At 41.8% G+C, this 21,783-nt stretch overlaps 7 protein-coding genes across 7 annotated transcripts; 4 read left to right on the top strand and 3 right to left on the bottom strand.

The window, feature by feature from the left end:
* Positions 1-158: 158 nt before the first annotated feature.
* Positions 159-5,003, bottom strand: BBK36DRAFT_1178062 (hypothetical protein; the record flags this gene model as incomplete). The annotated part of the gene is made up of 6 exons (XM_024896112.1): positions 159-287; positions 525-603; positions 778-1,216; positions 1,247-3,864; positions 3,926-4,188; positions 4,996-5,003. The coding sequence occupies 6 exons, from the start codon at positions 5,001-5,003 to the stop codon at positions 167-169; spliced, it is 3,528 nt and encodes a 1,175-aa protein (XP_024747376.1). The 3' UTR covers positions 159-166.
* Positions 5,004-6,381: 1,378 nt separating this feature from the next.
* Positions 6,382-7,536, top strand: BBK36DRAFT_1124319 (prenyltransferase; the record flags this gene model as incomplete). The annotated part of the gene is made up of 1 exon (XM_024891153.1): positions 6,382-7,536. The coding sequence occupies one exon, from the start codon at positions 6,382-6,384 to the stop codon at positions 7,534-7,536; it is 1,155 nt and encodes a 384-aa protein (XP_024747375.1).
* Positions 7,537-7,789: 253 nt separating this feature from the next.
* BBK36DRAFT_1170639 (ribosomal protein S12/S23) lies at positions 7,790-8,297 on the bottom strand (the record flags this gene model as incomplete). Its single annotated transcript, XM_024895476.1, has 2 exons — positions 7,790-7,968; positions 8,039-8,297. 2 exons carry the CDS (start codon positions 8,295-8,297, stop codon positions 7,790-7,792), a joined length of 438 nt encoding a protein of 145 aa, XP_024747374.1.
* Positions 8,298-8,739: 442 nt separating this feature from the next.
* BBK36DRAFT_1123831 (hypothetical protein) lies at positions 8,740-9,537 on the top strand (the record flags this gene model as incomplete). The annotated part of the gene is made up of 1 exon (XM_024891109.1): positions 8,740-9,537. One exon carries the CDS (start codon positions 8,740-8,742, stop codon positions 9,535-9,537), a length of 798 nt encoding a protein of 265 aa, XP_024747373.1.
* Positions 9,538-10,551: 1,014 nt separating this feature from the next.
* Positions 10,552-11,565, top strand: BBK36DRAFT_1170637 (adenylate kinase; the record flags this gene model as incomplete). The annotated part of the gene is made up of 4 exons (XM_024895475.1): positions 10,552-10,702; positions 10,768-10,820; positions 10,893-11,047; positions 11,112-11,565. The coding sequence occupies 4 exons, from the start codon at positions 10,552-10,554 to the stop codon at positions 11,563-11,565; spliced, it is 813 nt and encodes a 270-aa protein (XP_024747372.1).
* Positions 11,566-12,036: 471 nt separating this feature from the next.
* Positions 12,037-14,853, bottom strand: BBK36DRAFT_1178033 (hypothetical protein). Its single transcript, XM_024896111.1, has 6 exons — positions 14,739-14,853; positions 14,395-14,682; positions 13,090-14,337; positions 12,577-13,056; positions 12,425-12,511; positions 12,037-12,269 (listed from the first exon to the last, which is right to left on the bottom strand). The coding sequence occupies exons 1-6, from the start codon at positions 14,793-14,795 to the stop codon at positions 12,069-12,071; spliced, it is 2,361 nt and encodes a 786-aa protein (XP_024747371.1). The 5' UTR covers positions 14,796-14,853; the 3' UTR covers positions 12,037-12,068.
* An 886-nt stretch (positions 14,854-15,739) lies between these two features.
* On the top strand, positions 15,740-16,440 carry BBK36DRAFT_1178028 (hypothetical protein; the record flags this gene model as incomplete). The annotated part of the gene is made up of 1 exon (XM_024896110.1): positions 15,740-16,440. Exon 1 carries the CDS (start codon positions 15,748-15,750, stop codon positions 16,438-16,440), a length of 693 nt encoding a protein of 230 aa, XP_024747370.1. The 5' UTR covers positions 15,740-15,747.
* Between the last annotated feature and the right edge of the window lie 5,343 nt (positions 16,441-21,783).

Below are 21,783 nucleotides of genomic sequence, written 5' to 3'. Positions count from 1 at the left end.
GCGACGATGAGCATCAGTCGTGACGCAAGTTCGTTTTGTCATTATACTACAATTTTCATTCCAGATTACATTTGCCTCATACAGTACTCCGTATTGCCTCGAGATTACGTTCGCTTGGCCCTCTCAGAAGGCATTAATTCCCCTCTTGCTTTGTCAACATCTTTCCTCAACGCCTGGTGCTACGGACCATGCGACCATTCGAAGGTATATCCTCGTCGTCCGTTGATTCCTTAGAGCTGCTTGACAGAGAACGACGTCTTGTCTGGTCATTCTCTGCGCTTCGGCCCCTGCGCCCATGGTCACTCTCATCACTATTGTCGGGCCTCTTCGATGTTGAGTCCCTGCCGCTCCCTTCTCCCTCACCCCCGTCTTCAAAAGCCTTTTCCAGGTGAGAACCTCCCCTGGACACTCCTTTCTCGGCGGAGTGCTCTTGGGTTTGCTCCTTCTTGTCACCATTCGTTTCCTGTCCCGCTCGAGAACCCTTCGACTGGTTCAGCGATTTCCGCGTCCCGATCTTGAATGACCTCCCTTTAAGAGCCATCCGTTCAGCCATGGACATGAATTGTGAATGTACCGGTATGACCACATCCAGAGAGGTTCCGCCTCGAGTAGACGTAGTAGATACGTCGGATTTTCGAGGTCGGCCTCTCTTCCTCTTTGGTGCCTGGTCTCCTGCTTCATCCTCGAGCGGTACTTCCGTGGAGGTATCAGGGTACTCATCGTCCCGTGTACTGCTGGCGGCGATGGTGGTGATGCCTCGACGTCTGGAGGGCCAACGTCGGCTCCGAGAATTCCGAGCCGGGCTGAAATCCGCATCATCGGCATCATCAAATGCCGCCTCTGCATCAACGTCATCTTCGTCTTCTTCGTGACTGTCGTCTGGCTCCATGAATGATGTAGACAATGACTTTCTTGGGCGTCCCCTACGCCGCTTACCCGTCTGGCTATCAGCTCGAGGCGGCGGCGAATTGTGATTCCTTTTCGCTGATGAGGCCTTCTTGGACAAATTTCTCGGGGGACGGCCACGTCGCTTTGGCACCACGTCCCCATTTGCCTCCCGAGTTGGAAGGTCAGATGGTTTTTCCTCAGGCTTACTCGATTCCTGTCCATTGCCATTCGCATGTACAGCCTGAGTTTTGTCACCACTTGCTGAGGTATGAGCCTTCGTTGAGCTCCCGGCCAGCGGTGGGGAGGGCCAAGAAGGAACAGCGGTCTCCTCTAATTCATCTATATCTAGGTCGTCGACCTCCACGTAAGACGCTCGTGGCTTAGCATGTCGAAGAATTGGCTCATTCGCATCATATTGGGGCATAGTCATTCTCGGGGCTTTGGGCTCAGGGTCTTCTCCGGGTGCTGCAGACGAAGTCGCCGAAGCTCCGTTGTCCATGGGAGCCAGAGGAGCCGCAGGAGTAGCCATTGCTGCCGAGCCTCCATCAGCAAAAAGAGCCGGATCCATGGTATCGAGGAAATCGGATGACTCAGGTATGAGCTTGGGTCTTTTGTGATGACTCTTTCGAAGTGTGAACTCGGGATCTTCATTCTCCCGCTTCGCTTTTCTCTTGGCTGCCCGGATGGACTTCTTTACAAACTCCGGAACTGTAGGTTCATCAGCTTGCAACGAGTCTGTGGAAGGCGCCTGGTATGGATCAAAAAGAATCTTGTCAGGAGTGTCATCCTGCTCGTAATAACCCATTCCTATGCGCTGGCGTGCGAATACCGATGGATCGGGATACTGAGATGAATCCGCCACCACCTCACCAGCGCTGGCCGCAATAGGCGCCGCAGCCTCCTGCGGCGCATTGTCAACACCGCGAGGTTGGCCATTAGGCACGTCAAGAGTGAATTCTGGAGGGTTTCCATCCCGACCGAGCACATGGCTTTGGTCTCCATAGCCATTGATTGCGTGAGCCTCCTCCAGCTGCGTGGTGAAGACAGTACTGGGGTGCATCCTGGGCTCTGCTTGATCCTGTGTGAGCGCGTCTTGCGCTTTGGCATTATCCGCCTGCTCCCGTAGCAATTGCATTCTCTTGCTGTCCCTGCTACGGCTTTCCTCCCCTGCGGCCTTCAACCAAGACAGGTTGTGGATTCGGAAATCAACGAGGGCCTCCACGCTGCGGTCGTCGGCTATTCGGCGAGTATCGTGCCCGAGAGATGTGTTTTTGGGCATGTATGGCTGCGTGATACCTGCGCGGCGGCAGTGACCACAGTTGCATATTCCAAGGCACTTGGGGCATTGCCAGTGCTCGTCTTCCAAGACCGTTTGCGGCATTAGATCAAATGCCCGATATAGGACGCCATAGCAGTAGGCTTCAGAACACCCAGGATTCGTACACGAATGTACTCGATAGCTGTAATCCGGGTGACAGCAGACGTGGCATCGTTGAAGTTCGCCCTTCTTCTTTCTCTTCTTCTTTGGCTTCTTGGTTAGTTTGCCTTCCCCGTCGCCCGGCTCACTGTCACTGGGCGTGATTTCACGCTCCGGTTTGGTAATATCTTTCCATGGACGGCGTCGTAAGGCCTCTTGGCAGATCTGAGCAAGAGATTTCTTCCCTGTCCTCTGTCTAGCTACCTCGAGCGGATGCGGAGAGCGTTCCAAATCCACATGGCCATCAATGGCAATGACGGTTGCTCTCCAAGCTTCATAGTTGTCAGTCAACTCGGACCATGACCACTGCTCGCACCACTGAAGACCAGAAAGGCAGGCGCATGATCGGCCCATTGCGTAGCATTCCATGCAGACGTCATATGCATCCTCTTCCCCATTGATCAGAGGCCTGATGCAGTGTTTGCAAGTCAGGAATCGATTGAAGATGTTGGATCTGCAGTAAGAACATGTAACACACGAATCAAATGGTAGAAACTCGACGTCCTTTTCTTTGAAGGCGAAAACTTCGTCAACGAGAATTTCGGTGAACAGCTCAAACAGTTTCTTGAAGTCGGCGGCCAGCTGCTTCACACGCGGGGAGCTTCTAAAGACATCGCGCCCAAAGCCGGGAAAGCCAATCTGGACCATCTCCGCTTTCTTCTGGGCGCCTTGAAGCTCTGCGTGGTATTTCTGAAGCGTGTAGTATATGATGGCCTTGTTCTTATACTGTTCATCCCGACACACCAGGCGAGCTTTGGGAAGCGCTTCGTGTAGCGCGAGGTCCAGTGTCTCGACTGTTGTACGGTTCCAGGCGACCTTCATCGTCCTCGTCCCTCTGTTCCAGACCTGGTGCGCGGCGAGAGGCGGGATGAGGATGAAGTCGCCTACACATTGCTCGACAATGTAGACGTCGAATGGTGCCTTCTTCCATGCGTTGACTTGCGCGAAGTGTTTCTCAATCTCGATGTCATGACCGAGCATCGACAAGAAGTATTCGCGAACAACTTCGCGGTCCTTGCTCTCAGTCATGAACCAAATCGAGCTCCCCCTTTTTTCCCCATTCTCGTCTCGCGATGCCTCGACCATGATGTTCTGCCCCAGTGACGCGCACATCTCCCGATGAGCTGGCGTGTAGGTCCCCTCATGGCCAATGTAGCACATGAGATTTTGGGCTCGCATTTCCTCTGGCAAACTGGACATGAGATCTCCGGCCGGCGCAGCAGTCGTCTCGCTCTCGAAAACCTCGTCGTCGTGCATCCGTTTGCCTCCTTTACTGGTGACATTTTCGTTGAGATAGAATAGATTAGGGTGTATGATCTTTTGCAGCGCCTCCCTCCATTCCACGGGACAGTCAATGTCCTTGAGGTAAAGTCGCTGGCGCCTCTCATCGCGATACGTACTCGGGGTCCACTGGTTGGTGAGCTGCCTCATAGACCGTAGGTAATGTCCCATGGTCATGGGGATATCAGTGCCGTTGGAAATGTCCCGGACATTCTCCTCTGCAGGGCAGGCGGGTTAGTGCTATACTCTGGTCGCGACAGATTGGGGGAATCAACCAACGTTTCTTATCATAAGAATGCTCGAGCCATCCTGCACTGAACAGCGAGGAAGGTAGAACGGCGTCCCAGCCTTCAATGACGAGGGGCTTGCCGCCTGCTATGACATGGATCGCGACAAGCTTCTCAAAGTCCTGCTGGCTCAGACTGCGGATCTGGGCTCGAGATACCCGCTGCGCCCATCGGAAATTCGGCGTCCGATCCACCAGCGACGGCAGATCGAGATCTGGCGGTAACGGATCGAACTTTGCCTGTGGGTGCTGTGCGCTAGGCATTCTGTTCTGCGTGGACCTGTCCAGCAGCGTCGACCATGGGCGATGCGGTGGGCGGCGATCGGCTATATGTTTGGTTGCAGGAGAAGCGCGGTCTCTCGGTGCGCATATGAGCCTTGTTGTGCACGTAGTAGAGGCCCGTAGGGGCCTGCTAACTGTCGAATCGTCGGGGTTGAATAGCCACTGGACTGACCGTGAATGAATGTGATCGCGTACAGCTTCACTGGCCGCCAGGATATTGTTGATAAGCGCGATGCGAGGATGAAATAGTAGTATGGAAATAATTCCGGCCTAGTCTGTACGACGCAGCTACTACCTACTGTAGGCGCCATCAAGCTAGGCTTAGCGCATATGGGGACCCAAGGCGCCGGTACTGTAGCTCCCATTGCCTCGTACCCCACGTCAGTCCAGCGTGCTCCCATACATGGGATACCGGCGAAATGGGTGAGGAAGACGATACATTCGTAGGTCCTGAAGCTGCAGGGTTGCACAGCCGGTAGGTGAGGCATTGGGGATTCAAAAACTTAGGTTTGGTATATGCTACAAGAGGTGCTTGAATCATTTCACCTGCATCCTCGCTCCGAAGGCTGTAGACGGAGAACGGGCCTACTACGATGACGACGGCCTCAAATCTGGAGTCAACCTCGACTCCCACTGTTCCTATTCAAACGAGATTTTATTTAAGATGATAGAGTATCTGCTTCAGCCGACTAAGCGCCCGGTTTATAGTTGTTGGCTCGCTGCTGCCGTGCTCTTGCTCGAGATCGGGTCCTGACGATGTCGGATGCGCATTGCCCCAGACCCGGGCATTGTAGGTCGCAAACACTTCACCCCAATATCCAAGCCAAGTACGGCTTGTCTCTTGGGTATCCCCAGTCCCCATGTACGATGCTGCTTCAACAGACAGCTCGGGCCTGGCGAGGAAGTCGGGTGTGAAATCAAGCCGGTCTTCTAGGTCATCGGCAGTTTCGAGTGCAGCCCCAAGCCATGGATCGCCGTCGTCTAACGCACGCAAGTCGTACTCTGGGTCAAGAATTGTCGAAGATGACTCCTCAATTCCCGACTGACAGAGCAGGTTCAGGACCGCCAGGCCATCTGAGGCTTCTTGATTCGCGATTGAGGATCCAGAAACTCCTGCATGATAGCCATCAGCGGATAAGGTATCCGTGAAATCCTCAGTGAAGCTGTCGAATAAGTCATTCTGGCACTCATTTGCCGCTATTCGCTTTTGTTCAAACGGTGTTTGGTTGTGTGAGGAGTGCGATGAGGGCTCGCCAGCAATACCAGAAAGCGAAGCTGAACCCCCTGAGCTGCTGGACGTTTTGGATTCCGAGGCCAAAGCCGGCATCTCCCGGGACGATGTAATGGCATTCACCACCAGCTTAGCGGAGGCTTCAATGCGAGAAGCTGCCGAACCTGGCGATGCTTTCTGTTTGCCTTTGGAGTCCATGGGCCTCAGTTGTATACTTTTACCATTGGATGAAGATGAGATTGAAGATGCAACGTCGTCTGGTCCATTGCATTCGGGGTTTCTGTCCATCTTGTCAGTGCTGCCGGGAAGTTGAAGAGTAGGTGGGGTGAGCGACGGCGGGCTGGGCCGAGGCACATGCAAGGGACGAGGCGATCTACGTACCTCGTTTGGCTGCAAGCGCATGTGAAGGAGAAACTAGGTACTACGCAGCAAAGCAGGCACTACCAGTGTGAGGTAGCTTAATATAGAATATTTACCTCAGTAGACGGTATTCTATTAAGAGCTTTTAATATTTAATAGAATAGAGTAATACTTAATATAAAATATTAGTATTAGCTTCTTATTATAAGAATTTTTAATTTTTATTAGCTAATTTAATATTTATAATTAAAATCATTTTAAATCATAATACTTGTTTATTATATACTTTTTTACTTATATAATATAATATATTGAAAATACCAAGTTCTATTATGGATAAAAGCTTCGTTTTGAAGTGGGGCAGTCTGGACCAGCTCACTCTCCAGCAGGGCGGGATTTGTTGCATCGAAAATATCCGAATCCGATCACTTGCATGCAAGGTTCTCGACATCTCTTCGTGTGCTGGTGACAAAAACACTCTCCAGCAATCCCATGACGCTGAGGCTTGCTGCCAGAGTGCCAACCCTGCACCGGGTGCGATGGAGGTGCGGCAATGGCTCGATTGGTCCTTCGTCGATGCTGCCTCACCCGGCCTCGCACTCGCATGAGGGCTTCGCAGGTCGATTGCTGGTTCATCGCCAAAGAGCTGTCGCCTTCCACCAAACCCTGAGAAAGCTGCAGCCAACCGTCGACACTGCTACTCCCGAGAAGTCAGCTAATGATGAGCATCTAGCGCAGTATGCCCCAGCTCAAAATGGTATCCTATCGATTGTTCCCAAGTCCTGGGTCCCCTATGGCGAACTCATCCGCATCGACAAGCCTGCCGGAACCTACTACCTGTTCTTCCCATGCCTCTTCTCTACGCTCCTAGCGGCGCCAATGGCAGAGCCTATGGCCTCCTTCTCCTCAGTCGCCGCCACGACGGCTCTGTTCTTCAGCGGCGCATTGATCATGCGTGGCGCCGGCTGCACCATTAATGACCTCTGGGATAGAAACCTCGATCCGCACGTCAGGAGGACCCGGCTACGGCCGATTGCGCGGGGTGCAATCACGCCGTTCCAAGGAGTCGTATTCACCGGAGTTCAGTTACTCGCCGGGCTGGCTGTCTTGGTTCAGTTTCCATTACCCTGCCTTGCCTATGGCATACCGAGCCTGGCCCTGGTCCTCACATATCCGCTGGCAAAGCGAGTTACCTACTATCCTCAATTTGTCCTGGGCTTGGCCTTCTCTTGGGGTGCGATCATGGGCTTTCCGGCACTTGGTATCGACCTACTTTCAAATCATTCCGCGCTCATTGCCGCAGCATGTCTCTATACCTCGAACATTGCCTGGGTCGTCCTATACGACATGATATACGCTCATATGGACATCAAGGATGATGCAAACGCAGGCATCAAGAGCATTGCTCTAAAGCACGAGCACCAGACCAAGCAGGTCCTCACTGGGCTAGCTATTGCTCAAGTAGCTTTGCTGGGCTCAGCTGGGATGGCTGCGGGAGCCGGCCCCATCTTCTTCCTCGGCAGCTGCGGCGGAGCCCTCGTAACGCTGGGCATCATGATCAAGCGCGTGAATCTCAAGAGCGTGCGGGATTGCTGGTGGTGGTTTGTCAACGGCTGTTGGATCACAGGGGGCGCCATCAGCCTCGGTATGGCTGCGGATTATGTCTCTCGCTCTCTTAAGGAAGCTGAGCCCGAGTCCGCCGCGGCGGAGGACACAAAGCTCCATGCCTGATGAGGCTGTATCAATATAAAAAAACACGTATACTGCCTGCACTTCGTCCTTCATATAGTGATGCGATAAGACGCCCAATGCGGTGCCGCCTGTCTGTTGAACATGCTGAAAAAAAAGTTTCTTTCGAGATTGTGATCTCTTTCATAAGTTTAGCCTCCCATTATAGGGCCATGACTAGTGGTGCCAGTCCAAACGAGCCAAAAGAGCTCTCAAGATCCTTTTGATGACGCCTCCTTCCTCCCAATAACTGCCTTTATGATCGGGGCTTCTCCTTCTTCTCCTTCCACAGAGCCAACAGACCGACACCAGACACCTTGACGACCTTGAATCGAACACCGGGAATATCACCCTTGGCCTTGCCCTTGCGACCGAATCCAGCGAGCAGGACTTCGTCGTTCTCGTCAACAAAGTTCAAGCAACCGTCGTTGGGGACTGTGAGGCGAGCCTAATGTTAGCCGTGGTTCCAAAGCGCGAGACGACTTCTTTGGAGTTCTTGACGCACCGAAAGCAGTGACTTTCTTTCCGTTCTTGATCAGCTGAACTCGGACACACTTTCGAATGGCAGAGTTGGGCTGCTTGGCCTCGACACCGACTTTCTCGAGAACGATGCCCTTGGCGTGGGAAGAGCCACCGAACGGTGAGGACTTGAAGGCAGTGCCCAGAGCACGCTTCTTGTAGGCGAGATCAGCCCATTTCTGATCCTTTCGGTTGGTTCGCAGCTTGCGCGCGGCGTTGAGACCTCTGGGCTTGCCACCAGCCATGTTTGCTTCGTGGTGTCAGTACGGGGGGAATTGCGAATCGGAAAGTGGTGGTTTGGGTGACGGCGAGGTTGGTGATGGACGTACCGGTTTATGCTAATATGGCGACACGGGTTGGGTATGGTAATGTGACAGCACCGAAAAGTCGAGGGTGGACTGAAACTTCGCAAAAACTCCGATAGGGTTTGCGGCCCTAGAGGCACAAAATCGCAAGTGGCAAAGCGTGCTCCACGTGACCGCGGAACGCTACCCGGGTGTATTTTGATCCATCACCGGCACCAAGCTGCTGGTACTTCCGTTTCCGCCTTGGATCCGGCTCTAAAACCGGACCAACCAGTCTTCGGGCCCCACACATCCCGTCTTCACCCCTCGACTTCTCGATCGCCATGCTCCTGAGAAGGACGGCCTTGGTTCTGCATTAGCTGCTCTCCTCTTTTGGCTTGCCATGTCGCTCACGGGTGAGCCAAAGCCCAAGGAGCGGGATCCTCCGGCTCTTTCGTTTGCTTCTCCGTCGCCCGGCATTTCCCGTGTCTCGCTCTCTGGCTCCCTCAACACCAATGTTCCAGCTCTTGGGAGACACAATCTGAAATGGGATCAAGGCAGCGTAGACGCTGGCGGCGCACAATTGCGCTCCGGGTCCGAGATGCCATCCGACCGGCGCCCTGAGTGGACCTTGCCTGCCAAGGGGAGCTATGGAGGCACCGACAGGACAGATGCGCTGTGGGCAGAGATGCAAGCGACGCTGGAGAAGGTGGAACTCTCTGCCTCAGAAGGCACTCATGTGTTTGGGCCTGAACACGACCGCAAACTGGCGGAGCTGAGGACTGCTCAGATCGTGCTTGCACAAGCCTGGGCTAGGAGTGAGGCGGACGATACCATAGAGACGGCCCTTCGTGATCACATGAATGATATCAAAGGCGATGAAGCACCTAATCTCAGAGATGGCCTACTGGACTCGTCAAGGCCAGACAGGGGAGAAGGGACCGACGCGGCAAAGAGCATGATGGGTACATCGAGTGGGTGGCAAGGGAGTGATGACAAGAGGGTTGATCGCCTCGGTGCAAAGTTGGTGGAAGAGACCGAGGCCGACATCCTTCTTGCAAGGAAGCGTCGCGAGGCCAATGACGAGTATTTCGAGCGCGTCAACGACGGTGTCATCGACGTTATTGCTAAGCTTGAATCAGTAGCAGTGGCGATGCGCGCAGTAGAGGAAGAAACCAAAGACTTGTGGAACGATGCATGATGGTACTGCCTGAGCCGGGCAATATCGTCTTCATTCGATATCACTACCTACTCCTCATGTCCGTGTACTCCGTAATACTAGAAGGTAGCTACACTAAGCAGGACATTATCTTGTATCCAAACGAGGCTGTGGGGGGTTCCGGGCCCAGCTGCCTTTGCGGGAGTCCTTATTACTATCATGTATGTAGAATGCCAAATGCCACCCATCACATGTCTACATTGGTGCCGTGTTGCTCGGATACCTGCCTAGCATGCGAGGCGGGTGTATCATAGCAAAAGGAGGGAAGAGTGTAAGTCGTTCAACGCTAGGCGATATGGAACTCCCGATGGCCGGACCAGCTCCCAAGGCCGTAAGACTCCGGGGAAATTCGCCGAATCGAGTGCCGATGCTACCTTGCCTAGGTAGAATAATACCTCGGATACGGAGCAGAGCTGCGTAATGTTCCATGTCGCCTTGCAAGTCCCCGTTGGTGCGCGAGTTTTGCGGCCATGCCACGACCCTACCAAGTCCTCTCCCTTCGCCCGGAACTTATAATTATCCTATCTTATGTAAAGTTATAATTCAAGTATATAGCTCAATATATTTATATAGTGATAAGTTTCTCTATAAAACAAATTACAAGTAAAAGACTTAATATAGAATATTAATTTAAAAATATTTTAATAAATTTCTTAATTAATATATTTTATTTAAGATATTTTATTATAATATATAGATATATATATATTGAGAAACTTATATATAGAATTAGTGTATTTGCTTTAGATTATATAATACCGTATTATATAACTAGTAATGTTAGAGGTTTAGCTAGTGCTGAACTAGCCTAGCTTTGGTGGGAACCGAACCGTGGCAGCTTCATCTACTAAATCCGCATGCCACCGCATCTCAAATTCCTCTCGTAGCCTCCATTCGACCTACAGTCTCGTTTTTGGGTGCTCGAATCGCTCCAATTCCGAATCCTCCTGACTCCTTGCCAATTACTCTCCGCCGCCGCGCCCCCGATCAATCACAATGGGCTTCGTAGAGGACGAACTGAAGCATCTGCGCGATGTAATCGGCGGCCTCGAATCGCGCATCAAGCAGCTCGAACAGCGCGCTACAGGAGCCGCTCCTGTCACTGCAGAGAGTCTCCGGATGATCCTGATCGGGCCCCCGGGAGCTGGTGAGTGGCTAGATCATGGTAGAGATGTTGTCGAGTTTGCGCCATAATGCTTATACGCCGCCCAGGCAAGGGAACCCAAGCGCCAAAGATCAAAGAGCGCTTTTCCTGCTGTCACTTGGTATGTGGAAATCAATTGGGATCTTGCGGAACGCGCGCATGTGTCTGACATCGGCTGTGCCGGAATATCTAGGCTACTGGCGACATGCTGCGGTCACAAGTCGCCAAGAAGACTCCTCTCGGAAGAGAGGCCAAGAAAATCATGGACCAAGGCGGCCTTGTCAGCGACGACATTGTCATTGGCATGATCAAGGAAGAGCTGGAGAACAACAAGGAATGCCAGGGCGGGTAGGCAGCCCCATTGAGTCTCCCCCGGCAAAAGATTTCTCAAAACTTACTTGGGGCGCAACAGGTTCATCCTCGACGGCTTTCCTCGGACCGTGCCTCAGGCGGAAGGCCTCGATGCCATGCTGAAGGAGCGCAACCAGACCCTCCAGCACGCCGTCGAGCTGCAGATTGACGACGCTCTGCTTGTGGCCCGCATCACTGGTCGATTGATCCACCCGGCTTCTGGACGCTCCTACCACACGACCTTCAACCCCCCCAAGGAGCCCATGAAGGACGATGTGACTGGAGAGCCTCTCATCCAAAGAAGCGATGACAACGCCGAGGCCCTTAAGAAGCGTCTCGCGACTTACCACAAGCAGACGGCCCCTGTGGTCGAATACTACCAAAAGAGCGGCATCTGGAAGGGCGTGGACGCGAGCCAGCAGCCTGGTGAGGTGTGGAAGAACATGCTGGAAATCCTGGAAGGGAAGAAGTCCCATGGCTCTTCCATCTTCAGCAGAATTGCTGGAAAGAGCTAAGCCCTCGAAAGGTCATGCCCCGTATGCTCTTATATATGGTTGTATGGGTATCCTGGGTTGGCTCCGCCTACTACTATAAGCCTATTAATCTTTTTTCTTCTGGTCGAGCTCTTTAATTTAGAAAAAAAAAATAGCTCTGGAGCAAAGCAATGATTGCAAGATGGGAGATCTCATGAAGTGATAGAAGCTGACATGGCGTTGCAACAAGACCAGCGTTTTGGATTTCTTCACCTATCTGCAAAAATGGGAGGGAAAATTCCGCCGTGATGGAAAGCTTTGAGAGTTGAAGCGAGACGGCTGGACAAAACAAGATCCAGCCGACAAATTCTAAATCTTCTACATGTATAACGTGTAATCGGGAATATGCAACGCTGAAAATCCGAACTCTTTGCCCACAATTCGCCCAAGCAAACATTATATATATGTCCCAGGGGGAAGCTACGGCATGTAGATGAAGCTCAACCCCTTGAGTCCTACCTCCTTGAAGTCGCTGAAGAGACAGGTCAGTAGAGGTAGAGCATGTCGCGTTGGCGCAACTGACCATTCACCAACTGCCTCTGTTTGTTAAGCCAGCTCTTGGGAGCGTCGTGCCGGCGCTGAAGCACGACGTGGTTGCTCTGAAGCCGACTCGTAAGATCATACCAAGCAGTCGCGATTAATGCATTTTCTCTCTGGAGATTCTTGATAATGTGATCCGAAGCGGCCTGAATATTCGGGTTAGCTGTACGCTTCTGCCAAATCCCAGGGGAGAGGGAGTCGTGTGATGGATGTGGATGGACGAGGAAACAGCTGCAGCTGCCTGGCCGCCATGGCTGATTATGCCCCTTGAATCTGAGAATGTCGACGTAATAAGGCCTACCTTTTGCGCTGCTGATCCTTCTCCAAGCTGTGCTGCCTTGAGCCTTGTTTGGAGTTCGAGCCTTTCTTGTTCCGACTTCTCGAGTTGCTGACAGGAGGCGTGAGTAACTGGTCTAACTGGCATGCATCCCCCGACATAGCTTATCAACTTACTTGATTTCTCTGAATAAGCCGTGCTCGTAGCTTCTCGACCTTTTCGGCGGCCTTCTTCGCGGCATCTGAGCCGTCGCCGTCGGTCGACGATACAGTGCCCTCATGCAAATCTTTGCTCTCGTCTGACTCTTTCCTAAGCTTGTCGTTCGCCAGTAAAGCTTCAATAAGCTGGGATTTTAGCGCGTCTCGTTCATTCGTTATAAAGCTATACTCCTCCCTCTGTCGATCAAGCTCGCTGGCCAACGACGTCGATATCAGTTTGTCCGTATTCTTCAGCTCTTCTAATGCCGCTATGCTATCCTTTTGGACAGCAGAGAGGTCTGCCTGTAAAGCAAGCACTTCCCGATTCTTGTCTGCTAGCTGAGTCTCGAGGCTGTTGATTAGCTTCCGGGCTTGTTCGTATTCAAGCTCCAATCGAGTCAACTCCTGTCGAAGTTTAATGAATGCCTCAGTCCTGCGGTACGAGTAGTCAGTATCCATCTCTCGAGAAGCCAGGAACTCAACACCCCCGACTGACCCTTCCTCAGCATTATCGCTCATCAAAGCCTGCATATGGTCGTTCAAAATGGTATATTTCTCGAAGATGCTGTTGTAGTTCTGCTGCAGCCGCTCCCGTTGACGTTTTTGTTCTTCCAACTCTCGTCGGAGCACGGCGACATCTCCGGGAGATCCCACGGTCTTCCGAATCAGCTCGTTCTCTGCTCTCAGTCTGGAAAGCTCCAGGGGCAGGTTAGTCTGCGAGTCTTCCTTTGACGCAATGAGCAGCTCGTCCTCGAGATTGAACGGCGAAGACGTTTCACTGATGTCCACTTCTTGCACCGTGCTGCCACCGGTGTGTTGCAGTTGTTCCTGCAAATCTTGAATGAAATGCTCATCATGCGTCCTTTGTGCCTGTAGCCGCATGAGTTCTTCCTGGAGAGCGGTAACATCCCTCAAGAGTTGCGCTTTCTGGTTGCGCTCATCCCATAGATGCTGCTCGGACTGTGTGATCATCTTGGTTAATTCATCCTCTGCTTTCTTGGTTCGCTCGCTCCTCTCCCTCTCCTCCATGAGCGAACGGAGTTGTTCTTGGAGCTCCGCTCGTTCGTACTGTAAATTCTGCACCTCTCTCACGAGACTCTGCTGTGATTCGAGCTTTTGCTTGTACCGTTCCGCCATGTTGGCCTTCTTCTCAAGCTCCTCGGCTTTGTGTCGCCATTCTGTCATCTGGTCCCGGTACTCATCCGCCTGCATGTTCTTCTGACTCAGGCGTTGCACCTCACTCTCCAGTTGAGACACAGTTTTCTGGCTACTGCGGATGACCTCTTCGTTTCTGGCGATTATCTCCATCTGTTCGTGGACTTGTTCTTCCAGGTGCTTTATGGTCTTCGCACTATGCGCCCCATCTTGTGTCGCTTTTCGTAGAACCTCCAGCTCCCGGTCGTTCTTCTCTTTGTCGTAAGCGAGCTCCTCGTGGCTCTGTTGGAGGTGCTCCAGACGGGTGATGTAGTCCGATAGTGTCTTCTTCGTGATATCGAGTTGCTGGCGCAGGGCAGCGTTCTGCTCTTCCACGAGAAGCTCAATGTCGCGAGCTCCCATGACCGCGTCAATAGTCTCGTCTAGGTCATCGTCGTCCTTGGAGTTTACGATATCTTGCTGCATAGCACGAATGATCTGCATGATTTCGGCTTGGGTATCGCGATCAAGCCCGTTCTGAATTCTGGGAACATATTTCTGATTATCTGGGCCCATTGCGGCGGCCGAGACCATGACAGCCAGAAGCTAGAGATGTTATCCGTTAGAATCCTGGTGCTCCCCGGAAAGCAGATGGGACAATACCTGGCTGATCCCCTGCGGCTCAGGATTCTCAACGAAAGCATGATAATCGAACTTCTTAGCTTGGCAACTAAGCTCGGGAATTTGACGGCGAATGAATCGAAAGAGGCCCTTATAAATGGCCTGCATGTTGCGCTTATTGGTGAGGGTTTTGGGAGCTCCTGGATTCGATTCGAGATGCGACGGGTCGAACTCGGAATCCAACTCGTGTAGGATGTGACCGAGGGTTATGCCATTAGCCAGACCTTCGAGAGATTCGGCATCGCGGTTCAGATCGAAGACACGATTGATCTGGGGGAAACTCGCATCAGCGTGACGCTCTAACCGAGAGGATCGATACTACTAACAGCCTTCAAGAGTGCCGCTTGGGCACGCTGGTTGTACAACAGCATTTCGCCCGACATGTAGCTCAGGGGAGTGTGCTCGAGCTTGTCAAAGTGCTCCGGAAACGACGCTTCAGATGCAACAAGGGCCCAGCAGTGTTGGAGATCTGTTGGCACTCAGCTTGCATGTCGATTCGACCTACAGCATGGGAAGGGCGCTTTCGGAGGTTCAGGTGGCTTCGAGGCGGTCGATCAGTCGGTAACGAGGCAGGCTCGGAATACCCTGGCAAGATTACAGTAACGCCTGTCCGGCAAAGCTAATGCTCTACGTGTACTTGCTATGGATACCTCCTGATAGCCCAATGATGCTCGTTTCAACATGCTACTAAGGTAGTGTATTATGCACAACTCTGAGTCGGGAGCTATAGCAGCAGGTCACTGAAGAAATGTTACATAATCCCAGTCATCTTTGCATGCGCACCGCGAACATGAACAATTGAAGCAGAGATACCGGCTGTGCTTTGTAGGACGTACGAGTAACAACCCGATTTTGCATCCTAAGGTACACGCTTTACCATTGACTGCCAATAACCAGACCACGTACCTTATCTACTTCTTTATTTCCTAGTACCTTCTTCGTGCCTCACACCGGATTCGTGGAGACCGTCGATTTCCCCTCGCATCTGTGCTAGTAGTTGCCCGCCCCGAGGCGTCTTGACCGGAATAGGCAGCATTCTTGGTCCTGATCCGGCACTAAACTACCCCATGAATCTCCACTAAACGCTCGGCATTCGAAATCCAATGTTTTGCCGACAACTCAGCTCTTTCATGGCACCCTAGCTTCCCATCGTCTCTTCTCACGCGCCTGTTCTTCATACACATCTCAGCAACTGCCCGACCTTCATATTCCAACCGCGGGTTCGCAATTACCTCCACGAGACTCTACCAGACCACTCTATTCCACCGCTATCAACGGCTTAATCTCAACCAGCTTCCCTCACCGTCGACGCCTCCTCCGCTCCCGCACACGACCATGCTTCCACAGGGTTCGACTTTCCTTCAACAGCCTTCTCAGGCTATGGGCAAGAAGCGGTCTCACGAGGAGGCTTCACACAATCTCGAGCCTGATGCGTCGAACGGCAGTTTTCAAACCGGTTGGATGAATGGTGAGGGAATATTGCTCGCTAGGCAATGTGTGGCTTCCAGTCGCGAAGCAGATGGCCTGTCTGGTACTGGGCTTGACGATGTGATCACTGAACAGCAAGGGAATGGACTGCCGAATGGGCGACAACTGCGGAATCACAAGTCCCAAAGGCTTCTTAATGGGAGTGATCATGCCTCCTACAGCACAACGACGTCGGCGACGCCACGAACGACGGCGAACATGTCCGACAGCAGTATTGATGACGATCCAGTCATTGACGATTTCACTCTTCACCTTGGAATTGGGTGGAAAAGGATCAACGATAGCGACCACGTCCAAGCCGCAGCCAGGGGTTGGGCACGATTTATTGAGAATCACTATCCTCTCACTAACGTGAATGTCCTGCTGGAGAGCAAGGGTCTGCAGTCATATCTCGTCGAATCCAATGAGGGTTTCTACCTCTTCACAGAAAACCTCCGTCAAGGGCAACTAGTTAGTAGACATGCAACTGGGGCAATACAAAACTTACAATCTAATCCTATAAGGTTTGAAAATAAAGATATATTAGTAATAAAAGAATAAGTTATAATAATAATATTACTAAAGTTTATAAAAAGTGTAAATTTATTTTTCTTATAAGAGTATAAAAATATTATATTTATATATATAATTAAATTTAAAAAAGTAATAATATTTTAAAATTATAAGTATTAATATTAATTAATATTACTTTTAATTATTAATTATTTAATAATAACTTTATAATTAAGCTTAAATAATTTAAATTATTTTATAAAATAAGCTTATTTTTATATTTATTTTCTTTTAGCTTTTTATATAAAATAAAGTTTTTAATTAAAGCTTAAAAAGAAAATTAAATAATTATTATATTTATAATTTTTTAAAAAGTAATTTTAAATAAAGCTTTTTATATTTTATATAAATTATAATTATTATATATAGTATAAAAACTTAACTTTTTAATTTTTTAATTACTTTACTTTTATTATAAAATAATTATTAAAAAATTTTAATTTTAGTTTTTATTTAATAATTAATATTTATAATTTAAATATATATATAAAATAAAATTAATAATTAAATAATATTTTTTATATTTTATTTTAATTATTATATTTTATAAATAATATTTATAATATTATATTTAATAAATAATATAATATATTATTATTAAAGTTATTAAAGTTTAAATAATATAAAAAATATAATTAAACTTATAATAAGCTTTAATTTAAATATTTTTTTAAGTTTTTAAGCTTAATTATAGAAAAATATAAAATAATTAATTATTAAAGTAAAATAAATAAATATATTTAAACTAGCTTAAATATTATAATTTATATTTTTATAATACTTAGTTTTACTTTTAAAATTAAAATATTTTATAATATATATTATAAAATTATTATTTAAAAAGTTTTAATATAATATATTATATAAGGGCTTTATAATAATAATAAAATTAAATTATTTATAATAATTAAAGTATAAAAAGAAATTTAATTTATATAAAGTTATTTTAAAATCTTTTTATTTAAATAAATAAAATATTTATATAATTATTAAATCTTTATATTTTTTAAACTTATATTCTTACTTATATAGTAAACCTTAGCTATAATAATCCCTAGCTATAATAATAGTCTGCCTATACTAATAGACTGCGCTAAGCACTGCAGTTAGCCACTTTAATTATCTATTAGTATAGCATCTTCCTGTAAAGGCTATAATAATATAGACCTATAAAAAACCTCTCTATACTAATATAACCTCTTAGAAACCTAGTACACGCCCCTTGCATACCTTAAAAAATAAAGTAAAGCCAGGGGTTAGAGGGGCGTATAGTGTGTACTTAGGAGGCGATCCTTATGCATCTTTACTTTTTTATAATTTTCTGTAATAATTCCTTAATAAAAGCAAGGCACCTGCCTAAAGTAGCTATTAGATATTATAATAATCTATTTATAATAATATAAAAAGGCTGCTAAGCATTATTATTATAACTAAGGTTTATTAAGAATATTAATAAATTAAAAATATAACTTTAATATAAATAACTTTAATAATAATAATAATATTCTTAAATAAATTTTATATTATATAATAGTTTTACTTTATAAACTTTATATATAAATTTTAAATATATAAATTATATTAAAAATAATTATAAAAAATAATATATATTATTTATATTTTTTATATAAATATATAAATATACTTTAATTATATATATATATTATTATAATTAAAGTATTATTTTTTAAAAATTAATATCTTATTTTCTTAATTAATAAGCCTTTTATATTTAATTATATTAATATAAAGAGTAATTAACTTCTAACTCTCTTAAATAATAAAAAGGCTTAAGCTCTTTTTTAATTATATTAAAAAAGCTAAACTTTATTAAACTTAAAAATTCTTAATAATATTAATATTATTAAGTTAATAAAAGTTAATATAAACTTATAACTTTTTTAAAAAGTATAAGATTAATAAAAAGAAATTTACTTTATAATTTTATATTATTTTAAAAGTATTAAAAAAAGTATTAATATAAAAAGTATTAATATATAAGTAAGTAAGAGTTAATTTAGCTATAAATATAAGTATAAGCTATAGTTTTATTTAATAAAGAGATAATAAGTAAGATAATTAATATACTTTTTAATAAATAAATTAATCTTAATTAATATATTTTTAAAATAACTATTATAACTTCTTTAATAATAATTTAAAAGCTATGAATATTATTAAGTATTTTTTTATAAAGCTAAAGAGATTTAATAATAAACTTTTATAAAAAAGTAAAATAATTATATTAAATAAATAATATATTTATTATTACTTTTAGTTTAATAAAATATAAAATATAAAATATAAAATAAATAATAAGCTTAATAATAAATTTATTTTATAAAAGTTATAAAAAAGCTAATATAAAAAAAACTTAAACTTATATTAAGTAATTTCTTTTTTTTTATAAATAAATCCTTAATTAAATAATTAAAGTTATATATATTTTTTATATTTTTAAAAAGTTAAAAAAAGCTTTATTTAATAATATATAATATAAAATTATATAATTTATAATTTTCTTTAAAATTAATACTTAATTTTAAAATTATATTTATATATTAAGAATTTTATATATATATATATATAATCTTAATTAATTTAAGTTATTTAATATTATTTATTTATTAAGACTAGTTTAATTTTTAATTAATTAAATTATACTTATATTATTATACTTTATAAATATATATAATAAGAGAAAGAATCTTAATTAAAGAAGTAATAATAATAATTAATAATATTATTTAAACTAAAGCTTAAAAAGCTTTAAAAAGAAAGGTAATATATATTATACTTATATAAAGAATTTAATTTTATTTCTTTAAAACTTTAAACTTTAAATATATAAGCTAATTAAAATATAAGGTTTTATAAATAATATTTTAATATATTTATTACTTAAATTAAAAAAAAGAATAAAGCTAATAATATAAAACTATAATTAATTTTTATTTTTATTATAATTATTTTTCTTTTTTTTTAATAACTTATTTTAATTACTTTTTTCTTTTTTATTATTATATTAATAATACTATAAAAAAAAGTATTATATATATATATTTTTTTACTTTTTTATAAGAAAGGTTTTAAATATTAGCTTATAATATTTATATAATAATATTAATTATAATATTTACTTTTTTCTTTTTTTAATACTTATTAAATTAAATCTTAATTAATATTTTAAAATATTAATAGTAAGAATAAAAAAGCTATTATATTATTACTTTTTATTATTATTATTTTTATTTTCTTTTATAAAAGTATATATTTTAATTTTTAATTTTTATTTTATTACTTAATTTTTAACTTTTTAAGGTTTTTTATATTTCTTATAATTAAAAGAAAAAAGATAAAACTTTAATAATTAGCTAATATAATAAAAAAGGTTTTTTTTATTATATATATTATAAATTATTATTAGTATATATATTATTTTTATTTTAATATAGTAATAAATATAAAAAAATAACTTAAAGCTTATTTTTTTAATATAAATTATAATATTTTTAATAATAGCTTTTTTTATTATATTATTTATATAATTAAAAGTAATTATATTTTTTTTTATATTTCTTTTTCTTTTTTTAAAAGTTTAATTATTTATTAATAGCTTTTAATTTTTTTATATTTTTTAATAATATTATAATATTATTTAAAATAATTAACTTTACTTTTTAAAAAAGTAATATATAATAATTAATAATAACTTTAATATATTACTTAAAATAAATAATAAATAACTAATACTTTTTTTAAGTATTTAAGTAAAGGCTTATTAATAGTTTTATTAATTTATACTTAATAATAAATTATTTTAAATAAATATATTATATTAAGTATAGCTTATTTTATTCTTTTTATAAAAGTAGTATTATATTAATAAGCTATACTTAGTTTATTATAACTTAATAAAAGCTTATTTTATAAAGGTTTTATTATTTTTTTAAATAAATTATTTAAAATATAATTCTTTTTTAATTATAAAAAATAATATTAATTTATTTAACTTAATATTATATTAAAAAAATAAATAATAAAGTAATTAGCTTTAAAAATATTTATATAAAAAGAATATTATAATATTTTTTTAAAAAAGATTATAAATATATTATATAATATATTATTTTAATAATAGCTTATTAAAGTATTATAAAAAAAGTATATATAAAAACTAATTAAAACTTAAAGTAATTATATTAATAAATTAAAAAAGTCTTATATAAGTATAAATAAGTATAAAAATATAATAAAAGTAAAAAAGTTAATAATAAATAAAATAAAAGAGTTTTTTTATTACTTTTTAATCTTTAAGTAATACTTTTTTCTATTAAATATTATAATAATTTTTTTATAAAGATATTAATTATTATAGCTTTTAAATTATAAAAGTTATAAAAGCTATTATTACTTAGCTAAAGCTAAGTTATATTTTTATTTTTAAAGTAAATTTTATATATTTAAGCTTAAGCCTTTTATAAAGCTAGTAAATAAAAATAAAAATAAAAGTTTAAATAAAAAAAAATTCTTTTATTTTTTATATTACTTAAAAATTAATATAACTAGCTTTTATTTTTATAATTTTAATAAAAGTATTTATTAATTTAATATAAACTTAATTAAATACTACTTTTTTTTATAAAAGTATTATTAAAATTTATAATACTTAAATAGCTTTAATTAAGTAGCTTTAGAGAAAGGATTTTAAAATACTTTAATTTTATATAAGAAAATAGCTATAAAAGCCTTATATATAAGTTTTTAAAAAGCTATTTTTTTTATTTAATTAAGCTTTTATATTATAATTTAATATATATTTCTTAGCTATTTTATAATAAAAAATATATTTTAATATAAATACTTATTATACTTAAGATATTATAATATATTATATTTTAAGCTTTTTATAATATACTCTTTATTTTAATAAAGCTATTATAAAAGCTTTATTAAATACTAAATACTAAAAATAAAGTATTATATTTTAAAATAAAAGAAAAATAACTTTAATAGCTTTTAAAAGCTTTTTTTAAAGCCTTTTTTAAGTTTAAATTACCTTTTTAATAATACTTTTATAAAAAATATAAAATATTATATTAATAGTTATTAAAAATAATAATTATAAATTAATAATAATAGCTTTATTAACTTACTTTTATTTTATAAGTTATACTTAAGCTTTATAAAAGCTAAATTTTACTTTTTATAAATACTTTCTTTTTTTTTTTTTAAATATTATTATTATTATTATTATTATTATTATTATTATTATTATTATTATTATTATTATTATTATTATTATTATTATTATTATTATTATTATTATTA

Source organism: Trichoderma citrinoviride, assembly GCF_003025115.1.
Source record: "Trichoderma citrinoviride strain TUCIM 6016 unplaced genomic scaffold BBK36scaffold_11, whole genome shotgun sequence".
NCBI lineage: Eukaryota > Fungi > Ascomycota > Sordariomycetes > Hypocreales > Hypocreaceae > Trichoderma > Trichoderma citrinoviride.
The sequence above is the reverse complement of the archived record's forward strand: the minus strand, read 5'-3'. Positions and strand labels throughout refer to the sequence as shown.